Here is a 17787-nt window from a genome sequence, read left to right as displayed (position 1 = left end):
GAGATTTGCAGTCCCTGTAGAAGCATAGGGATGGCTCTCTCTGTGCATCCCTAGAAGTGCAAATTATTTCACAGGTGTGAGGACCATATACACCACGAGTTCATCAGGTAGTTCAGGGGGAGATTGTATTTCTTGGAGGTACAATCCCTCCCTAAAATGCCTCTGAGCAATGTGGCTCTGCACCATCTGCTACTCACGACTATGTCTAATAAGCAAAATCTAGTCAGAGCAGAATTCACCCCTTTACAATGCAGCACAATGCATTACTTAAGTCCTACATAAGCCCAATTTTGAGGGCTTACTTGGGACTTAAATGATGAATGTGTCTTTGCTGACCTTCTGCACATGGAAGAATTTCACCCATATGGACTAAGATAGGTTTTTAAATTTCTTTACAATGGAGATAATAAGAGTCAAATCCTGTAACAAATAAGTTGAGCTATATAACTGCCCACACCCTACTATTTGTGTATCTGTATCTATGCATTCCCAATATTAGCATATGAAATTCCAGATGTATTTAAATGTTATATTACCTTCATGGTAAAAGATTATGTGGTCAGAAAATAGGCCACAAAGTGGGATAGCGTTAGGCTGAGCATTCAGTGTGAACCCAAAGTACTCTACATAAACTAGTAATAAAAGTGACCTGAAAGGGAGGAGGAAGTGGGACTCGAGTTCTTTTTTTGGTTTTGAGATGTGAAAACGAGGGTTTGAATGTTTGTTTTGCCCCAGAGAAGAGAGATTTTTCCTACTTGTTTTTTCTGAGAAATATCAGGAAAATCAAATCTTATGTTTGCCCGATGCAGACTTGGAGCTCTTTTGACCCTTGACCTTTCCCAGTCCTGAACAAGAGCTCTGTGTAGCTCGAAAGTTTGTGTCTTTCACCAACAAAAGTTGGTCCAATAAAATATATTACTTTACCCATCTTGTCTCTCCCTTACTAAAAGAGGCAGTCATGTTTAATCTTTCATAAAAGTATTTTCCGTTGCCTATTTCTAGGGAGCCTGAGTTAAACAGGTGTTAAAAAAACAAAATATAAAGTATGAAATTACAACTCTACCCTGATATAACGCTGTCCTCGGGAGCCAAAAAATCTTACTGAGTTATAGGTGAAACCGCGTTATACTGAACTTGCTTTCCTCCACCGGAGCGCTGCTTTACCGTGTTATATCCTAATTCGTGTTATATCCTAATTCGTGTTATATCGGGGTAGAGGTGTATCTGAATAATAACTTCCCCTCTTCATTAATCAGGTTTTACTTCATTGGTCTTGATGTCGTAATCCTATTAGTTCTTCAGTCTTCTATGAACCCTACAATCTTCCATTAAAAAAAAAAAAGACAGAGTTGAAGAGCTGTGGATTTCTAATATAAAATGAAATGGGGGGGGGGGGAATCCACAAAACTTTCTTGAAAAAACCCACCAAAACTTTCATTATATAATACATCATAAAGAGGAAAAAGTGCAAAACCCCATTTTTCTCTTTGCAGGTCACTTCTAATGTATTTGTATGAACACTAAGCACCATGCTGACAGGAATATATGTATGTATCCTTGGATACATGTATGCATAGACCAATTTTACAATACATATACAGAAAATGTGGTGGTTATGCTCTTAAAAGTATCCAAAACTGTTAAAGGAATGTAAAATATAAATGACAGATTTAAAATCTGAGTAGCCCCAAATTGCAAAAGACTACTTTCATTATTGGATGGAAGGAATGTAAATTATTTTATTATTATTATTATTATTAATAAAGAATTTTGTGACTGACAACTATTACCTGTTGTCAGCAAGCCACAGAATCAGCACCTGCTGTACAAACCCAAGAGGAAGAACTGGTGGAATCCCTGAGAACAGAGTTCCATGAAACAGCCTGCAAAATACAGAGTCTGCAAGCAGAGACTGAATCTTTAAGAACTCTGGTAAGTAGCTATCGATTTAGAACTGGTGTACACTCACTGGAATATACTCAAAATTCAGTATGCTTTTCTAGGGCATATTCTCATCTTGATGCGCCTGGTGAGAATAAATCCCTATATGCCTGCACTCCCATTGATTAAACTGGTGTTGTGGGTGCCCAGCACTGATAAAAATCAGGCTCTGAAATTTTATCCCTCAACACTTGTTAACATTTGTAAACCTCAATGAGATTACTGGGTACATAGTGTTATAGAGCACAACATATTATTAAGCAATTTTTAGTGCCTTGTAACCAGATAAACCAACGGTTTGCGAACTTTTTGAGCTGAGCACCCCCTTTGAGTTATAATTTTGGTTGTACCCCCACAACTCAGACAAAAATAGATACATGAAAAAGTATGCTTGATAGCCTTCTAATAAACCTAACAAAGGCCTTAACACAACTTGAAGTAAATTACCTACACCTGTAAGCTTGAAATACACAGATACTTAGCAATGGCACAGCCAAGGCTTCCTCAGAAGCAAGCTGCTTCTACTTTGCAGCCAGGCAGTGCTGCTAGGGCAGGGCCAATACCTGCCCCTCTGCCCCTCCCCTCTTGGGTTTTCAGGGTGTGGGGGGAAGAGCCTGAGAAGGTCTCTGGGAGTGGAGCCAGGGCTGGGCATGGAGGCTGCCACAAGCAGAAATCTGCACAGCCTCAGCGGATGTTGAACCTGACCCACAGGCTGGGTGGCCCACTGAGGTGGGTTGGGGGTGGAGCTAATGCTCCCTCCCCACCCCCCATGGGGGCTGGTCCAAGCTCCGCTGTGGGGGGCTGGCACAAGCCACCTGGCGTCACCACTTGCCCTCCCAAAATTTCCTCCATGCTCCTGTAGGGGGGACAAGCCCCACAGTTTGAAAAACTCTGAGATAGCCTCAGACAAAACAGTTCATCAGTCCACATTGCCACAATGCACAGTTACAATACAAATATCTAATGAACAGAACGCCCAGTATATTGGGGTCTCCATTTCAGCAGATTCAAATGCAAAGGGTTAGGGCGGTTTCAAATTTCCCACACAAACCATTCACCGAGGTCTAGCTGAAACACTACTACAAAGATTATCTGAAGTTATGACTCTGTTCTGAGTGTTATAATTAATGTTTCATGTAGAAAAGGGGTCTGGAGAACTCATTGTATGACGCTAAGCACTGGCATGACATTGAACTTCAGAACCTAGGCTCTGTCATTACCAAGCTAGAGGCAGAGGTGCGAGAAATCAGAGCAGAAACTGAGCAGCAGCAGAGGGATCGTGAAACTCTGCTGTCCAACAAAATACAGCTGGAGAAGGATATCGCTGCATATCACTGTCTTCTGGATGCAGAAGAAAGAAGGTATTTCTTTTTAAAATGGAGAGTATGTCATGAACACAGAACTTGTGAATAACATGAATAATAACCTTGTGCACTGTGGGTACGCGCTGAGATCCCCAGAGACAACAGAACTGGCATGGTCCACTGAGAAGTGTGCATAGGTAGCTAGATTTGAAGAAGCTGTACAGGGGATGTACACCTCAAATCCAACTCTGCATAGGTTCCTAGTGCTTTGCATTAGGTGCCAGTAGTGAGAGAGCAGGGCAGGGGAGGAGTAGACCAGGGCCAGTGGATCAATGAGCCTTCATTTCCCAAAGCACTGAGACGTAAGAGATAAAGAAACTGTGACAGCCTCAAAGCTACACTAACTGCTGTAAAGCAGCTGTGAAGCTGCTTCATATGTTGGGAACATGATTCCCTTCCTTAGACTCCCCTCCCACCCAGTATAAAGACCAGCCACTCAGGCTGGGCTCTTGGGGAAGGCCTCATCCTCTCTACAGAACAGAAAACATGATTTAGGCCATGATCCAGTAAAATACTTGAACACATTTACTTTTAAGCATGAGTAGTCCCATTGAAGTCAACAGGATTATTCACATGCTTAAAAGGTCAGCACCTGCTTACATACTTTGCTAGACAGTGGCATGGCTACAATGGTGAAAGTGGTGCAGTCACTCCAGGGCCAACGACGCTATGGGGGCCTAAACAGACAGAGTAGCGTTACAGCACTTCATTTGGTACACAGAGTCTCAACACCACTCACTCAAATTAGGCCGTCAGATGGAGGGGCAGTCAGGCCAAATTTGAGTGGCATTACAACAGGGCATGCAGGGTTGCAGTGCTGTTCAGATTTGGCCCAACTGCCCCTCTGTCACGACAGGGGACAGCCGGGCCACATTTAGCGGCCTTGCAACTTGGTACATGGGATTGCAGGCAACACCACTCAGATCTGATCCAGCCACACCTCCATCATGACAGAGGGGCAGTTGGGGCAAACCAGATCAGCACTGCAACTCCAGTGTGCACTCTCACAATGCCACTCTTCACTCAGATTTGGCCTGTGTTGTGTGCACGTGGGGTGGGCGATAAGAGTGAGCAGAACCACTGGGACTGGGAAGAGCCACCCTAGTCCAAGAGAGGAACACAGCACTGAGCCACGGCTGGGTCAATGAGTGGCCAGGAAAGTCCCAGAGGCGGTGGATGACAGGGCGAGTTGTTGGTGAGCTATGGGGTGAGGTGGAGAGTGTTGGCGGGGGGCACCATGATGAGGGGTTGGGGACAAGTGGAGGATGGTGGGGTGAACTGTAGGGGGATTGGGTGATGTTGGAGAGTGGTGGGCTATGTTGGGAGCTATGGCCCAGAGTCTGGAAGGGGCCCCCTACCCTTGTCTTGCACCAGGGTGATCTGGGTTAGTGATTAATGTTTAAACTATGTTCTAATATTTATCAAGGGTAACATTTGTTTCTTTAAGTTGATTGTTTCTTGCTTTACTATCAAATATACCATATTTTCCATCACTGAAGAAAATACTGTTTCAAATTCTGGTTCAGAATACATGGACTATATTCTGCTCTCAACTGAGGAGTAACTGAGCGCCCCTGCAATTCAGCAAAAGTACTTAAGCATATGCTTAGTTATAAGTGTGTGCTTAAGTGCATTGCTGAACAGAAACAAGCTTAAACGCTTTGTTGAATTGTGGGGGTCTAAGCTGAATTTGGCCCATTATCTATATCTTTTGTGGACAAAAATAATCCACTCTTTTTCTTTGAACAATTTTCCTCTGGAGAAAAAATTCTAAATTCATTTCAAGTGTTTTTGCATTTGCTTCTGGGAGATCTCTAATCATCAGAATTAGCCACAGAGCCTACAAGAACTCATGTCCTCCCCCCTCACATTCCAAATCAAAGTTTTCTGTCAACAGGCCCTCATTAAAATGGTTTGCTTTTCAGACAGCATAATCTCCTGCCTAATAGAAAATACTTTGGTGCTAGTCAGGTCTTGATCCTCCATATATAGAAGACCCAATTTCACAACTGTAATTGGCTTCTGAGTGGGCTGTAAGATAGCAACAAGGTGAGCAAATGCACCTTGTGAAAATGCTGAAGAAAGTAAAAGTAAAAAAAATTAAATTTCTGCTGATTTTCATTCCAAGTTTTGTGGGAAAGTGTTGAAACATACATTGAAATTTCCAGTTTACACTAATCATCAGAATGCCCAGTATCAGCTATTGCACAGAACCTACCTACTGTCTTATGAACAATATAATGGAGCAAACTGATCATGATAAACACAGGTACTGCAATTCTGTTCTAAGCTCTTTCAAACAAATGCAGTGGGATTGTACATTCAAACAGCTAACTACGTCCAAAGCTCTGCAGGATGCTTGTAATGATCTTCCAACTAAAACAACTGATTCCCTCCTGTTTTCTTTTTAGAGTTGCAAGACTTTCTATTGCAGCCTAGTGGTGTAATTCCCATGTTTCTTTGAGGTAAAATTCACCTATGTGCAGAGAGCCAGAAAAAGACCTGTACACTTCTGACGTGCCATTTCGGTACTTAGAGAAAGGGGACTTAAGTAGTCTACAGACCTTATTCTGGCCCTCTGTATAGAGGAGAATTTCATTTATGTGAGGGGAGATGTGTGGGAGTGAAGACAGAGAAAGAGGCCTGAGCCACAAAGTTTGGATGGAGAATTAAATTTCAGTAAAGTTACATGTGTGTTGGGCATGAATTTTGGTCCATGTTGATCTCTAATAAATACACATACTACCTTTCCTGGTCCAAATCTTCAAAAGTGCTTATATACAAATGAAAATGCTTTACATATTAATACATTTTAAAAGATGAATGTATAGCAATGGTAGAATTTTAATAACGATCAAAATGTTCTCAAAGAGCAGGAATAAAGTTACTGGGTGAAATTCACCACCATGCACTGAAGTGATGCACAAACTTTAAGAAGGTCCTCTGTGAAGGGCTAAATTTCACTCATTGTGAGGTAAATTAATAGACTAAGCGAAACTGTGTTGTCAGTTACTGAAGGTATAATCCTACTGAAGCCAATGGCATTTCACCAGTGGATGTGAAAGTAGAATTTGGTCCAACAATTTCCCCTTTCCTCCTATTACTTGCTCTAACCAGCAAAAATAATAATTATTCTTTTTTTTTAAACTTTCAGTTGATTTTGAAATTCCCTGTCCACAGAAGACAATGTTGGAATTCAAAGCAAAAGATGATGTCACTGACAAAAATGTTTGTAGAAACCACAAACCCATCAAAGCAGCCTGCTTTATTCAGTTTGATTTAACAATCTAAGTAGGTTGTAGCTTGAACAACTTTATTAGGGTCTCTTCCTCATGTGTATGCTTTGCTGACAGATGTCAAGTTAGCCATGGTGTTAAAATTATAATAATAAAAATAAATAATTCATTGCAATTGTTTGATTTTTTTTAAATCATTCTCCAATACTTTTCAGTGCTGCTGAAAGGTACTAGATTAACAGCAAAGGTCCTCTTTTTATTCACAAAGTTTATTCATCTCTTTTTGCAATACAAATACTTTACTATTAGACTATTCTCCCACTATGCAAATTGTACAAAATGTATTTTTACTGCAATGAATGGAAACTGCAGGTTTCCATGTTGCTTCACAAGAACTTGGACTCATTAGTGTGAAATTTAATTTGCACTAATAAACCTGAGGTTGATAAAGCATGAAATTAACTTGATGCAATTAGTTTTACAGTAGGTAAAACTTGGGCAGCAGAAATACCAAGCTTCCCTACATCGCTCTGAAAACATACCTTAGTTCTCTTCCAGAAGAAACTTCACCTAAGACAAAACAGGGTAACTAATTTTCAATGTGCCTTCAATTTTTGGCCTTTCTGCTGAGCTTGCTAACATGAGTGGTAATTAGTGCAAGCATAGTGGTACATTTTGTAATATGACCACCTTGCAGCAATTGGGGCTAGATCACTAACTTTTCTCATATGCCACTAGTCACCCATCAATTGCATGGACTGACCTGGAGCATATTTGAACTGGCGCTTGTGACAAAGCAATCTGCATACTATTGCCAATCACCTCTACTATTTAGTCTTCCTTTTTATATTTTAATATTCTCATTTTATTGTATTTGTAATATTGTTATATACTCTGTAAAATGTTCAAGCAGTTACTATTTAATCAGAGAAATATAAAAGTTTGGCCTCACTCCTGCAAACCCTTATGCATATGATGAACTTTTATTTGTGAGAGTAATCCCTTCATATAAGTAAAGCTAAACACATATGTTTTTGCTGGATCAGGGCTTTACAATATAAACAACTAGATAAGAAATAAATGCTTGGCACATATCTGCTTCGGGATATTTTGATATACATCATTACATGAAATCAAAGGTTGCTAAGACATTTAAAGAGTCACAATCTGAAGACGTTTTTCTTTTTTTAATTAAAAAAAAACAAAGCTACAAAGACCCTTAAATGGATGAGAAAAACAAACTAACTCCAGGTTTATTATACTTCATCAGCAGTGATGCCAGCCTTAATACCCTGTTAATGTGTTTCTCTCAACACTATCTTAACCTTTCCTCTATACCAACCCCCTAGGCATACAACATCCTTCCTGAGATAGTCCATAAAACAACCTCTCCTCATTTAATCTCTCATTAGGACCCTGTCAGGGTTCCTTCCCCACTCTGAACTCTGGAGTACAGATGTGGGGACCCACATGCAAGACCCCCTAAGCTTATTTTTACCAGCTTAGGTTAAAAACTTTCCCAAGGCACAAATTCCACCTTGTCCTTGAACAGTATGCTGCCACCACCAAGTGAGTTGGACAAAGAATCAGGGAAAGGACCACTTGGAGTTCCTGTTCCCCCAAAATATCCCCCCCAAGCCCTTACAACCCCTTTCCTGGGGAGGCTTGAGAATAATATCCTAACCAATTGGTTACAAAGTGAACACAGACCCAAACCCCTGGATCTTTGGACACTAAAATAAAAAATAAATTAAAAAAAAATCAGTTCTTAAAAGAAGAATTTTATTTAAAAAAAAAAAAAAAGGTAAAAATCCCCTCTGTAAAATCAGGTTGGAAGATAACTTTACAGGGTAACAAAAGATGCACAAAACACAGAGGAACCCCCTCTAGCCTTAGTTTCAAAGTTACAACAAAACAGGGACAAACCTCCCTCCAGCAAAGGGAAAATTCACAAGTTGAGAAAACAAAGATAAACTAATACGCCTTGCCTGGCTGTACTTACAATTTCTGTAATATGAGAGAGTGGTTCAGAATGGTTTGGAGGACATGAATTGATGTCCAGTCCCTCTTAGTCCCAAGAGCGAACAAACACAGAAACAAAAAACCCAAAACAAAGCCTCTCCCCCGGAACAGATTTGAAAGTATCTTTTGTCCCCATTGGTTCTTTTGGTCAGATGCCAACCAGGTTATTTGAGCTTCTTAACCCCTTACAGGTAAGGACGAATTTTGGGCTACCCTTATGGTTATGACAGACCCATTTCAACTGTGACGCCTATAAGATTTTGGTCAAGAAATAGCTAGATAGAGGAGTATATGGGAAATAACTATATGCCTCATTAAACGCAACAGAAAAGGGCTTGTATGTGTGGGCAGCGCATAAACCCCCCGTTTGTGGAGGCTAGCCCCCTACCCCTTTTTGCCCGAGGCCCTGCCCCTGCCCCCCTCTTGCCCTCCAGGGCCAGAGGAGCCCTGAGCCCCGCACTGCAGCTGGAGGAGCCCTGGCTGGCCCGCCCAAGCCGCCCTGAGCCCTGCCCAAGCTGCCCCAAACTCCAGCCAAGCCTCCCCACCCAAACCCCAGCTGCCCAGAGGAGCCCCAAGCACCAGCCATGGCCCCAGCCTCCATTACACACTGCCCATGCTTGTATGTTGTATCCATTTCACGTGACATTCATATATTCCTTTTCTTATTAGATTGTAAAATCTTCAGAAAAGGGACTGTGTCTTCCTATATGTTTGTACAGCACCTCGGAAATTGTGTGTGCTGCTACAGTATAAATAATTATACACAAACTGGTGCACAGCAGATCAGATGGAATGTGTCCACTGTTTGACTTAAAATGGATATTGTCCTGGATTGGTTTTGACTTCAACAAATAACAGTAGAGAAAACAAGCATAGCATGAATCCTTAAGGTATAAGAGCTATCAAACAGGCCAGTTGTCAAGCAAAGACCAAGAGCAAATCAAAGTTGTTTCTCAACTTGAGATTCAGTGAGTTTCCAAGTTTGATAGAGTCTCTCTGCAATATAAGGAAGAAGACTGAATTTACAAGTCACTTTTGCGTTTTCATATACCAGACTATTTCTAGGGTGAGGGTGGCAGTTGCCTTTTATGTACTATAATTACAGTGAGCAGCTGCTTTAAATCATTAAATGAATAATCTGTTGGCAGGAAGGATATATCATACTGGTGCTACTAATTCTTGGAACATTTTCTTGATGTTTCTAATGATGCTTCATTAACAGGTATGAAAAAGCACCCTCAACTACCCTGATGTGAACCTATTTTTGTAAACTTCACTGTCAGAGATAACCCGTGTGAATTTATGAGTTTATAGCCACATTCTGACAAGCAAGATCCTGGGTCTTCTACTTTAATTTATTTTAAGAGTATTTTATGTGAAATAGGGAATCTTCCAGAGGTCTTTTTTTCAATGTGGACTTGGATTTTAGGTTCAAAAGATCTGGCATATCTTGGATCTGGTTTTGAATTGTAACGTAAAATATAAATTATTTTTCCAATAAGATCTTTTTTCTTTGGAATTGCAACAGTTTCTTGAAAAACATCTGTGTTCTACCTTCCTCAACTTTAATACTTAGAGTCAGGGTTCTCCCAGTTTTTTTTGTTGAACTTCCTGTGACCCTCTCTTCCCTTAGTAAAGACCAAGAGCTAATCAAAGTAGTCTCCCAGATATGTGACATGTAGTACAACTGGCTCTTTTAAACAAAGTTCTTTCCTATGAAGTGCATTAGAAAAGAGTTAGTTTTATCCAGGAATACAGTATCTACAGTATTTTTATGGTGTTCATCACCAGCGTATCTGAGTACCATACAAATAATAATGAATTATTCTCACAATACAAGTGGTTTATAGGGAATATTTAGAAATGGGGAACTGACGCTCAGGCAAATTAAAGGGAAAATTTTCAAAACTGTCTGCTGACTTTGGCTTCTTGAATGTCCAGGTCACCTGGGTCACAACCCAGGTCACTTTTGCCCCAACTCTCCATTCTAGCAATTGTTATGTTAGATACAGACCTACATTTTTCAACTAGGATGTGTTTCAAACTGTTTTTTTTAAAGAACCATTCTTTCCATTAACTTTCCCATTTTCAACTTTACTTTTATTGCAGTTTCCACCATATGGTCTAGTGTAAAATCCTAATGTGAAAATCTGAGCACATCAGTGTTATTAGTGGATTGATTTTACAGTCTTTTACTAAAAAAGAATGTTAAAAAATCCCTAGAAAATTTCAAACTATAATTGTGTAATTACCCTCCTCAAAAAACTTTAGACCTTAACAAAACACATTTATCCATCATTAAGTACATTCTGATGATTCATGGCTAGGAGGAACGAGCAAGAAAACTTTTTCCTTCCAACTGTGAGGGTCTGAAATTGTATCAAACACCTAATAGCCAGAGGCTGATACGAAGGATGAAGCCCTCAAACAGATTCAAATGACAATCCTGGCAGGAATCCCAGTAAATTACTACCTCCGAACAGCTGTGAGGGACTTCACTAGGGCATTGCCCTTGGATCTTGCTAGTGCTCTGTCTTCCTGATATTTTTGTTTGTTTGTTTTAAATAGACTCTGTCTAGTACATATAGTCCTCTGGTTAGTAGTTGCTGTCTGGCAAAGTGTTCAAGCTCCATCTATTGTGTGCCTTTGATCTGGGAGTATCCAAGCAGTTTACTAAAGTATTATCATCATTTCACAAAGAGATGAGACGAAAACAGAAAGCTAAGGATGCGGAAACAGTATGGTTTTATTGTTAACACAGGAATAGGAGTCTCGAGATGGTAGGTCTATTCTCAGTTCTTACAGAGACATTGGGTATGTTTATACTGCAAAGAAAAACCCATGGCTGGCCCCATCACTAGGGTGACCAGATATCCCGATTTTATAGGGAGAGTCCCGATTTTTGGGTCTTTTTCTTATATAGGCTCCTATTATCCCCCATCCCTGTCCCGATTTTTCACACTTAATGTCTGGTTACCCATGTCTACCCATGACAGCCAACTTGAGCTCAGGCTATGGGCCTGTTTCACTGCTATGTAGTCTTCCAGGTTCAGGCTGGAGACTGGGGTCTAGGTCCCTGTGGGTAAGTATAGTATATGACAGTAAAGCATAATCCATTCCATCCTAGCATCTTGGCCTCAACAGATTATGCCTTAGTAAAGTGGTGCTACTGTTTTCTTTGGTTTCTGCTGAGTCAGTTCCAGATTTAAGAGCTGAAACAGCTATCAGTACCATGCTCCTAACAAGTATTAAATCTGTAATCAAGAGAGGACCATTCCACAGCCTTATGATATTGTGTTTGCAAGAGATGAATGACACAAAAGAAGCAGAAAGGCATTAGGTTCACATTAGCCCTGGTAACAGAGTGGAGTTGTTTATCGATAATTGCCTAATGAAAAACTGTTGTCGGGTAAATGATCTACATTTCTGTATCTCAGGATCAGGTGCAGCACTTTCTTTAGTGGCAATATGGAAGACAATACCAGTTTATCTACCAAGATAGTTAAAGGAAAACATGCTGTATGGAAACTGATTGCCAGCTTGGATCATTTCACTGTTGAATCTGCAAGTCATTGCACAGTGCACTGCAGGATGTGCAAGCTCACTATGAGTAAAAGTGAAAGTAGTGCATTGGCACAAGTAAGTTCAAGCAGCAGGTCTATTACTCCACACTGAGCAGTTAGGTGTCAAGCTCTTGCATAGTCTCTCTATTCCTTGCAAACAGACAAGGTGTTGGGGGGGGGGGTGAGAAGCATGGATGCACCTGGGGAGCAATGGACTTCAGGATGATCTAATAAGTTATTTAGCTACTTGTTCCCTGATTAGACCTTACACCTACCTACAAGACGCACATAATTTGGCAGCCTTTCAACACTGCTCTAAATATCAGAGATTCCCCAGTGCTCCCTTGTTCTGCTCATAATTTTTAACCTATACAATTCTTAGCACCTGCCCTGCACAGGATCAAGCCATCTAAGCTAAGCACACAGATTGTCAATGCTAATAATATATAGAAATATAAAAGCAGCATCGTATAATACATACACAAGGATAACTGTGACAAATCTTAGAAACTAGTTAGAAAGTCTCAGCAGCAATGGCTTTGTTACTTAATATAAAGTTGGCAGCTAAGGGTATAACTGCAAAGAATTTCACTAGGAAAGAGGAAGAGATACTTGATCTCGGAGATGCTGAGAGGGAGAAAAAGAGTGACAGAAATAGCTTGACAGTCTCCTGACTCTAAAAATGTAAGGATTTGATTCTTTGGCTTAAACCACAGCAAACTGTTAGCACAAAATTTTTTACTAATATTGTAGGGCTGTTATACAAACTGTAGACTAGATATGATTTGTACCTTTCAATTTTCTCTCTGTTTTCTATTTAAAAATGCCTCTGGAGATATTTTTAGTGCTACTGTCACTTGAGTATCTGTTGCAAATCATTCTTGATCAAAAGGAACACATGTTTTCGACCTCTCATGGGAGAAGGAAATAGGACAAAAGGTACCTGGTCGAAGGGTACTTGGCCAACGGCATGAGCTGGAAAAGTCCACACTTCCATAAGCTGCTGCCAAGATGCTGACTACAGTCAATAAGGAGTATGGAGAAAGCCTGGTAACAGTGAAGAGTGACAGTAATAGGAGACCATGCAGCAAATTCTGGGGTGGTTTGGCTTTCTACAATTATGTAGGTAGCCACAGATTTTAAGCCTTAAAACACCTAACTCACCCAGGTACTAGACTGAGAGTCTAAAGAGTGATATAAGGCCAAATCATACAGTCCTTGCGCATTTGCCTGAGGAGTTCTCCACAAGCAGATCGGCCTCCTTCTGTGCAGAAGGGGACTCAGCTGTTCCCATGACCCTGTTACCCAGTGGCCTGTGATGGGATGTTAGATGGGGTGGGATCTGAGTTACTACAGAGAATTCTTTCCTGGGTATCAGGCTGGTGAATCTTGCCCATATGCTCAAGGTTCAGCTGATCGCCATATTTGGGGTCAGGAAGGCATTTTCCTACAGGGCAGATTGGAAGAGGCGCTGGAGGTTTTTCGCCTTCCTCTGTAGCATGGGGCACGGGTCACTTGCCGGAGGATTCTCTGCACCTTGAAGTCTTTAAACCATGATTCGAGAACTTCAATAGCTCAGACATAGGTGAGAGGTTTATCGCAGGAGTGGGTGGGTGAGATTCGGTGGCCTGCATCGTGCAGGACGTGTCATCAGACTAGATGATCATAATGGTCCCTTCTGATCTTAATGTCTATGAAACTGTGGGAAAAAAAAAAACCTACCACCCTGATTCAGTAGTGCTTTCTCTGTGGTTCAGGGTCCACGTTGAGAAAAGGGGTGATGAGTAGGTAGGCTGGAGGGAAGCGTGGTTAAGTTGGGGGTGATACACAGTTTCCCCAGACTGCATTATCTTTTCCACATTGCCCACAGTGTGTTCCAAGCACTACATGGCCAAGGATCCAAGGGTGAGGAGTGAAGCTTGCAGGGGGAAACCTCTGCTTCCCTCCATGGAATGACATGGAGAACTCTCTGCAAAGGATTCTTCAGGAAGATTTTTCTTCCCCCAAACCCTGTCCCACAGCTCTTAACACTAAAGAGAACAATCTGCCTCCTGGGAATGTGCTTGTTAAGTTCTTCGTGGCTACCCTTAGATTCTGCCAACATCAGCAATAACCTTGTTTATTTTGCCACAGATATTTTAGAATGCAGGCTGGGATACATTTTGCACATTAATTTTAATAAAACAAAAACCATCTTACAACGAGCATGCATCTGCATTAAGGCAAAAATTTAGGTGAACACACATGACTGAAATTCAAATAAAATAAGTTAATTGTTCAAAAAACAAAGAATATGAATATTTGCCGGTATAGATGTGTGTAATACACTGTTTATAATGGCTACAATTTTCTGCCATCTTGTAATCTTTAGGGCCCAGGACCTGCTATTATCTGCAGCCACACGGACCTATTTATAACTACTACTGTGAAACTGAATATGAACACACATTTCTGCCAGTCAGGGAGATGTACATTTCTAAAATATTGTATTAATAAATGTACTTCTCTTGGGCTTCCACAATTATGTACTAGAATTTATAAACAGATTTATCATATTTAATATCTACTATTTGCATGCATAAGTAACTCATAGAAGAGAATCAGGTAAAAATTTTATGTTTGGTTGCCTGGAGTAAGGACCCAGTCCAACTCCCACTGAAGTCAGTAAGTCTTCAACTTCAATCAGAACTGGACTGGACCCTAAATGACAGGGAAGAATTTGGTCCTTACTCCTTACAGTGTAGTTCAGGACTGAAACTATTTCTGTCTGTGCTACTAAAGTGCCCTATGACCTTGGGCAGTCACTTAACTTTTCTATACCTCAGTTTCCTTTCTTTAATATGGCAATGACACTTCTCTTTATTCAAGAATTTTGAGACTTATGGACGGAAAGCACTAAGTGGAAGTAGTATTTTAATCCATCAAGGCAAAAATCTATCCAACACTATCTTCCAAAGTTTGGGAATACATAATTTTACTCTAAGAAAAAAATATCCAGGTTATAAAATGGCACTAAAAATAGGAAATATAAATATTGCTACCAATATTTGACAGATAATTTTGGTTCTGGTTAGCACGTGAGCAGCAGATACTTCTGGTTATGGCAGACTAATAAACGTACCATACAGTAAGAATTTTACATGATTAAAAGTGCACCATTTTAAGGTTTATCTCCGTTGCTGATAGTTTTATCCTGGTCTTCAAAATGTGTTGAGTCCCAAAACATATGACATCTCATTCTTATTTATTTCCACCTCTTAATTTGTCCATTGGAGGCCGAACTTTTTAGTATCAGTGTCCCTGCATTTTTTCACAAAAATAGGTATTTCCTAAAGAGCAGGCCTGTGTGCAGTACACATTTTGTACTAGGCCAATGCACTTATATATCTAAGAAAAAATGCTTTTCCTATTTTAAACCAATGCCACATTTTTGACAAGGGGGCTTTCCCACTCTCTCTTTTCAAATACTTATGTTCTCCTGCAAACTGATTTCCCTAATGTCTTCTGCTACTTTACCTTTGCTCAAGAGAGATCTTTCCTTATAACTACAAGCATTAACATGAATTTTCAGTATGCCAAATAGGTATATACACAGTAACTGACCAAAAGTAAAAATGTGTTTCATTATATCTGTTCATTAGTTAGGAGTATAGAAAGAACAGAAAGCAGTAATTACACCTGGTTTTTAAGAAGTGTGCAGTACTTTTCGAAGGCCTGAGTTCATCAACTGGGCTGAACAAATCAGTTTACAGCACTATAATCCATTGGGCTACCCAACGCTAGAAACAAGACTGGACAATCTACATAGATAACAGCAATGGCTTCTTACCTTTCCAATATATACTAGATTCCAGATATCAGAGTAAAATGAGGTTCACTCCCACCCAGGTCCAATGTTGCAGTAAAACATTCATTTCCAGTGCATACAAATTCAGTATCTGGCTTTAAAAAAAAAAAAAAAAAAAGGTTCTGTTTGTAATGTTTACTTGAGTGGAACGGATCTGCTACTATGTCTATAGGGTCTCTGCCACTCAGTTCCAGGCTTTGATCAAACAGCATACCTGATAATCCAGAATTTTGCAACACCACAACAATAAGCCATTGACAATAAATCATAGAAATGGGAGGGCTGAATTCTAATCCTGTCTCCAAAGTGTTTGCAACTTTCCCAGTTTGGTGTCATTCACAAATTTTAAGTATACTCTGCACTCCATTATCCAAGTCATTCATGAAAATTTTGAACTGTACCAAATTAAGACAGACCCCTGTATTAACATTCAACTTGAAAGCCAATGCTGATCCCCCTCCAAGATCCACAGAACAAACCCCAAGAGGGTCTAGTCAGATCATGGCCCCTATGTATACATTTCAGTTTAATATATTGGGCCCAGATTCTGCAATTAACTCCACATGGGTGGATTCAATAACCAAAAATACATTCTACTTGAAATTAAATCCTATTATGATACAGTGGCAGTTATTCCATAGTTAATATTGCATCTTTATTTCCATTATAAACTCAGTTTTGGTTCCCCCATGTAAAATCCAAGCTCAAATTTGGTAGTTTAATTTTGGGACTGAGACAGAATACTTATCAAATTTGAAGTAATTGAACAAGGAGTAAATAAATGAGATGCTCACCAGAATTCAAAGTCTTAACTTCACTTTTTATTGTCTGTGAAGAACTATGCATACCTATTGCATTATAGAAATAATAATAATCTTTAATGGAATACAATAGTTCACCATGTTTTTACTAAGCTACTTACAACAAAGGCTTCTGACATGAACTCCTGGTAATTTAACAGAGACATTTCCTTAACAATCCCATCCTGACACATCAAAAATGTTCATACCTGTAGACCTTTACCTGCCCAGAAAAAGTAAATGTCACATCTGGAAACTTTTCCCCTCCCCTCAAATCTCCACTTCTGGAGAAGTGGATGAGGCAGACACATAACTGAACATTCACCCGCTTCTCCCTCTCACCCCTCCCTTCACCTCCAGAGGCCCATCCCACAATTTCCACATACATTTGGAACCCTAAACCCCTTCACACATCTGGAGACACCCCTTCCTCCCAGACCAGGCCACCAAGTATTACCCAGGATTTGACAGTCACACATTTTGTTCCTATACAACTGGCAATATGTTACACCATTTTTGAGGGAGGGAGGGAGAAAGCAAGAGCAAGACCCTGCAATACAGCGTTGCCTATGGGAAGATGCACTAAATTGTCTTCTGAGAGCTCATGTGTCTAATGCCAGCTCTTCTGCTAACTGCTCTGAATATTTCTAGTCACTTCCTAACCCTTATTAACCAAGGCATCATTTCCCCTACCTTTGGGTAGACATAATTATTGTTCACTCATTTTACAGCTATGATAACAGACAAGTGGGAAAATGTAACATCAGACTAGACCAGAGGTAGAAATAGAACACACCTTACCACACTACTTCTCAGATGGAAGGAGATAAATTATCTCTTTGGGTAACCCATGCTAACACAGTGCAGATCTTTGTCCCTTTCTAGTGGTTAGGCCTCCTGTAGAGATTTATGAGTCTCTTACCGCCTCCATGCTAATAGGAAAGGTCATTCTACTTAATGGCAGATGCTCATGCAACTCCCATAGAAGCAGTTGGTGCCATGTATCTGAAGGTT

The 17787-nt window shown here is 40.3% G+C and overlaps 1 protein-coding gene and 1 long non-coding RNA gene across 2 annotated transcripts in view; one reads left to right on the top strand and one right to left on the bottom strand.

The window, feature by feature from the left end:
* BFSP2 (beaded filament structural protein 2) overlaps nucleotides 1-6528 on the top strand; it is a 50993-nt gene extending 44465 nt beyond the window's left edge. The window contains exons 5-7 of the mRNA XM_073333212.1: nucleotides 1801-1932; nucleotides 3082-3302; nucleotides 6460-6528. Coding sequence (XP_073189313.1) covers nucleotides 1801-1932; nucleotides 3082-3302; nucleotides 6460-6463 — 357 coding nt within the window. The 3' untranslated portion in view covers nucleotides 6464-6528. The remainder of the gene's footprint in view (nucleotides 1-1800; nucleotides 1933-3081; nucleotides 3303-6459) is intronic.
* LOC140907384 (uncharacterized) overlaps nucleotides 1-17787 on the bottom strand; it is a 105375-nt gene that overhangs the window by 85205 nt on the left and 2383 nt on the right. The gene's annotated exons all lie outside the window — the stretch shown is intronic.

The sequence above is a fragment of the Lepidochelys kempii genome, chromosome 2, assembly GCF_965140265.1.
Source record: "Lepidochelys kempii isolate rLepKem1 chromosome 2, rLepKem1.hap2, whole genome shotgun sequence".
Classification (NCBI taxonomy): Eukaryota; Metazoa; Chordata; order Testudines; family Cheloniidae; genus Lepidochelys; species Lepidochelys kempii.
Note: the sequence above shows the minus strand (reverse complement) of the source record. Positions and strands in the feature narration are given on the sequence as shown.